At 52.5% G+C, this 3,887-nt stretch overlaps 1 protein-coding gene across 5 annotated transcripts in view; it reads right to left on the reverse strand.

Moving 5' to 3' along the window:
- Window positions 1-3,599, reverse strand: part of Zfp41 (ZFP41 zinc finger protein) — a 14,668-nt gene extending 11,069 nt beyond the window's left edge. For 2 of the 5 annotated variants that reach the window (XM_087186665.1, XM_021251213.2), the window contains exon 1: window positions 1-2,195. This exon is cut by the window's left edge and continues 1,467 nt beyond it. In XM_087186665.1, the coding sequence (XP_087042791.1) occupies window positions 1-186 (186 nt within the window). In that variant the 5' untranslated portion in view covers window positions 187-2,195. The other 3 variants (XM_021251210.2, XM_013069491.3, XM_013069495.3) reach the window with 3 other exon arrangements.
- Between the last annotated feature and the right edge of the window lie 288 nt (window positions 3,600-3,887).

Below are 3,887 nucleotides of genomic sequence, written 5' to 3' on the forward strand. Positions count from 1 at the left end.
TCCTGGGAGGCAGGAAGCACCTTGGAAGTCAAGGAGGGCTGAGGGCTTGAAGTCAGGGGTTTCCTGATATCTCTGTAACTCTAGTCTTATAGAGGTGGCTTGCCATGTCCTGTGTGTGCAGCTAAATCTTTGCGCTAGGAAGATGGCACCTGTCCTCTCACTGCTGGAAAGGCAAGATAGGGACATCACATCACATGTGCGTTTCCAGGGTGCACCCCTCTAGACTCCCAAGAGCTACCCCTCATCTCACCCTTCCCCAGCTTCCTCATCTTGGAGAGTGGCACCATCACTCATTAACTGGCTGGGGAGCTCTCTTCTGCCAAGAGACAGGGTCTCCACCTACGTCCAGCAGGACACCATGTGTACTGTGAACCAACAGCTGCCATCTGGCTTTTGCTTCTTCACTTCCCCAAATTGCCCCTTACTCCTCCAATTGCCCAGATTGAGATCAGTTGGTGTACTCTGATGCCATGGGCTGTAGGAGGTGCATCCATCACCCATAGCCTGGTCCTGACCTGGGTGGAACTGCCTCTTCCTGGCTCACAGCAGCCAGTAAACCTCCATTCTCATCCTTGCTCAAATCCCTAAGGGTTTCCCCTCATACTGACAAGCCCAATATACCTCAGCCCTCTCCCTCCCCTCCTCATCCTGGCTGGCTTTAGGCCCCCCAAACATGCACCATCTTTCCTACTTCCTGAGGTCTGCATGCAGCTGGCCCCAGCCCTGCAGGGATGTACTCTGATGGCCCCTATCAGTCCTACACACTTCCTCCCTTAGCTTGTTCCACTTTTCTCCTTATTTACACGGCTAAACCTCTCTCTTTTTTTATATTTTCCAGTGCAGGGGATCAAACCCAAGGGCACACTACTGAGTTACATCCTCAGCCCTTTTTATTTTTTGAGACAAATTGTCACTGAATTGCCCAGGCTGGCCCTAAATTCTCTATCCTCCTGCCTCAGCCTGTCAAGTAGCTGGGATTACAGGGGTGTGCAATCAGGCCCAGATTGTCTTACTTTTTGAGTATATATGGTCCTTTTTTTTTTTTTTTTGGCTCATGTGCTATCTTTCCCAGTGCTTTGTGGCAACTCTTGGAACATGCAGGTACCTCATTAAATAATTGCTGAATGACTTAAAAATCAAAACAGTTAACTGTCACTTTAGGAGCACATCTTCTGTTCCAAGTATCTGTATAACTAATCTTCATTGCCACCCGACAAGGCATGGGAGGGAGTGGCAGTCAGTCTTGCTTGGGCTGATTTCACTGCCTTCCTGGCTGAGCTGCTGAGGTTATCATTTGGATTTAGAGCCAAACCTCCCTGAGTAACTCAACTAGGCCTCTGCTGGCTTTGTCTGAAGGTTTTCCTACGCAAATATCTTTCTTAAGTGCCGCTCATGGAGGAGGGGAAGATTTGATACTTCCTGTCTGTAAGTTCATTTGACAGCATCTCAATCTTGGTATCCGTTCAAGAAGAACCAGTTAACCCCAGTGACAAATGACAGGCCCAGGTTTCTAGAACAGCAGTTGCATGGTTTGTGTTTCATTTATTAAGAATTCCACTCCAGGGGCTGGGGGTGTAGCTCAATAACAGAGTGCACTAGGTCCTGGGTTCAATGCTCAGCACTGCAAAAACATAAATTAAGATAACTCTGCTCTATTTTTTCTGAGCTTCCCTAACCTGCTTCTCTTTCAGTGTTAACTAACAGATTCCTTTATAAGACACCAACAAATTTCAGGACCTTTAAAAAACTACTGGTGAAAGAATTCCCCAAAAGATCTGGAGTCATACAATGCCCCTTGAAGATCTGAGCACAGCAGACTGGGTCTACTACTTGAATTGTTCTTGCAGATGCTTAGCAAAGAGTCCATGACCTAGGACTCTTGCTCACTCAGAGGCCCAGAATTCTGCTAGCTCTTATCCTAAAATATAGTGCTTTACATAACAATATTCCACCTTGTATTGGTTCTTGGTCAACCAAACTGGAGTCTGAGGATGGGGTCTATCCTAGGCAGGAAATAGAGGTGAAACCTCTTCCAAGTGACACATACAGCATATAAGCATTCTAAAATCTCCATGAAGAGATGCTTGGCATGACTGTACACATCTGCTATCTTACAGGAGTCTGAGAATGTAATCTTTCTTCTATGAAAACATTTAGACAAGCTTGATTTGGAGTCAGGCCAACATCATTTTCCAAGGGCACTACCTGGAGGTGGCTTCTGAGAAGAGGTAGTTCTCAGTGGCAGGTGGAGGCCAGATCTGAAGGTGAAAGGTGGGTACCTGGGCTGGGGGAGGCTGCAGGAACAAGGCAACATCTATGCTGAGGAGGGAAGGGGGTGCTATGCCATCTACGGCAAAGGCTTACATAGCCACTCTCGCACCCTCTAGTACTGGGGATTGAAGCCAGGGAACACTGAGTTTTAACTTTTTACTTTGAGTTGCCCAACCTGAACTTGTGATCCTCCTGGCTCAGCTTTCAGAATAGCTATGATTACAGGATGCACCATTGTAACTGGTCCCCACTCCAGAGGCTAAGATCTAGCTTTAGTAGAAAATAGGTAAAACCAAGAGCCATTACAAAAGGGCAGTCTACACTTGTGCCCCACCTGGTGGGCTGAGCTCTCCAAGGCAGGAAGTGAAGTCACAGTGTCCCTATGTTGAGTCCACTTGGGAGGAACCTACTAGCCCTGACACCTGCTAGTCTGGGGCCACTGTGGGGTCCTGTGGTACCACAGCACTGCTTCCTCCACTAGAGCACTTGTCACTCCCCGTGTGGCTGGTCCCACACAGGCCGGTCTCCTTATGAGGTAAGGTTCCTGAGGGCAGAACTATCTTTGCATGTCCCTGACCCTGTCACACGTGGAGCTCAGGAAACCCACTTTGTAACAGTCTTCTCTGCCCAACTCGAGCTGGCAGGCCCTAAGGCAGGGGCTGTGCACACTGAAAAATGAAATAATTTTTATAAACGGTGTATATCATAACGATCGTGTTCTTGGCCCTCTCACTTCACAGGCCTCGAGAACGCTAGTAATATAAGACAGCTCAGTCCCCGCTGGCCTAACAGCCAGGGTTCCCGCCTTGCTGTGCAACTTCAAGGTTGCTCCTACACCTCTGTGGGTGAAGCCTCTGGCTTGTGGTCCAGAGCTCCTGGCATCAATCAGTAGGCCAGCCCTCCTGGGAAGCTCGCCCCCTTCCCGCCCGGCCCTCGGGAATCTACACTAGGAAACTGGACCCTCCGGGGGTGGGCCCAGAGTGGCTACCGGCCCACGCCCAGACCCGAGACAGGCCTTCGCCCAGGTGGAGGAGTCGTGGTGGGGAAGCAAGCAGGCCTCCCAACGCTGGCGCCCAGACAGCCCGGCCCCGGGGCGCTTCCGCGGGACCGCGCGTCCCAGAGACGCGGAGCGCTAACGAACGCAGGAAGTACCTGGTGGAGACCAGGGGTCAAGAGCGCCTCCGCCCCGAGGCGCAGACGCCTGGCCGAGCACCGCCGGGGGCGGGCCGGCAGGCGGCAGAAAGACTCCCGCTTCACCGTAACCCGCCGCTCCTGCCTCACCAGCGGCAGGCGGGGCACACAGGAAGGCCCGCCCCTTCCGGCACTGCTCTAGGAGCTGTGGCCGGGCCTCACGCTGTTGCGGCGCCCCGGCCCCGCCCCGAGATGGCCCCGCCCCCATCTCTGCCCCGCCCCTTCCGGCGCCACTCTAGGAGCCACCACCCCAACTCTCGGTGGTGGCGCGCCTCTAACCCAGCGGGACTTAGCGACGGGGCAGCTGTGGGTTTATCGGTCTGTCGGTCAGGCGGGTCGGCTGACTCGCTAACCTTGGGGTTGCACTTCTGCGGGTTCCAGGCTTTGCCTGCTCCCGAGAGGTGTCGCTGTCTGCCAAGTCCCAT

This window comes from Heterocephalus glaber, unplaced genomic scaffold (assembly GCF_053883595.1).
Source record: "Heterocephalus glaber isolate CG9 unplaced genomic scaffold, H.glaber_assembly_v1.0 deba00000281, whole genome shotgun sequence".
NCBI lineage: Eukaryota > Metazoa > Chordata > Mammalia > Rodentia > Bathyergidae > Heterocephalus > Heterocephalus glaber.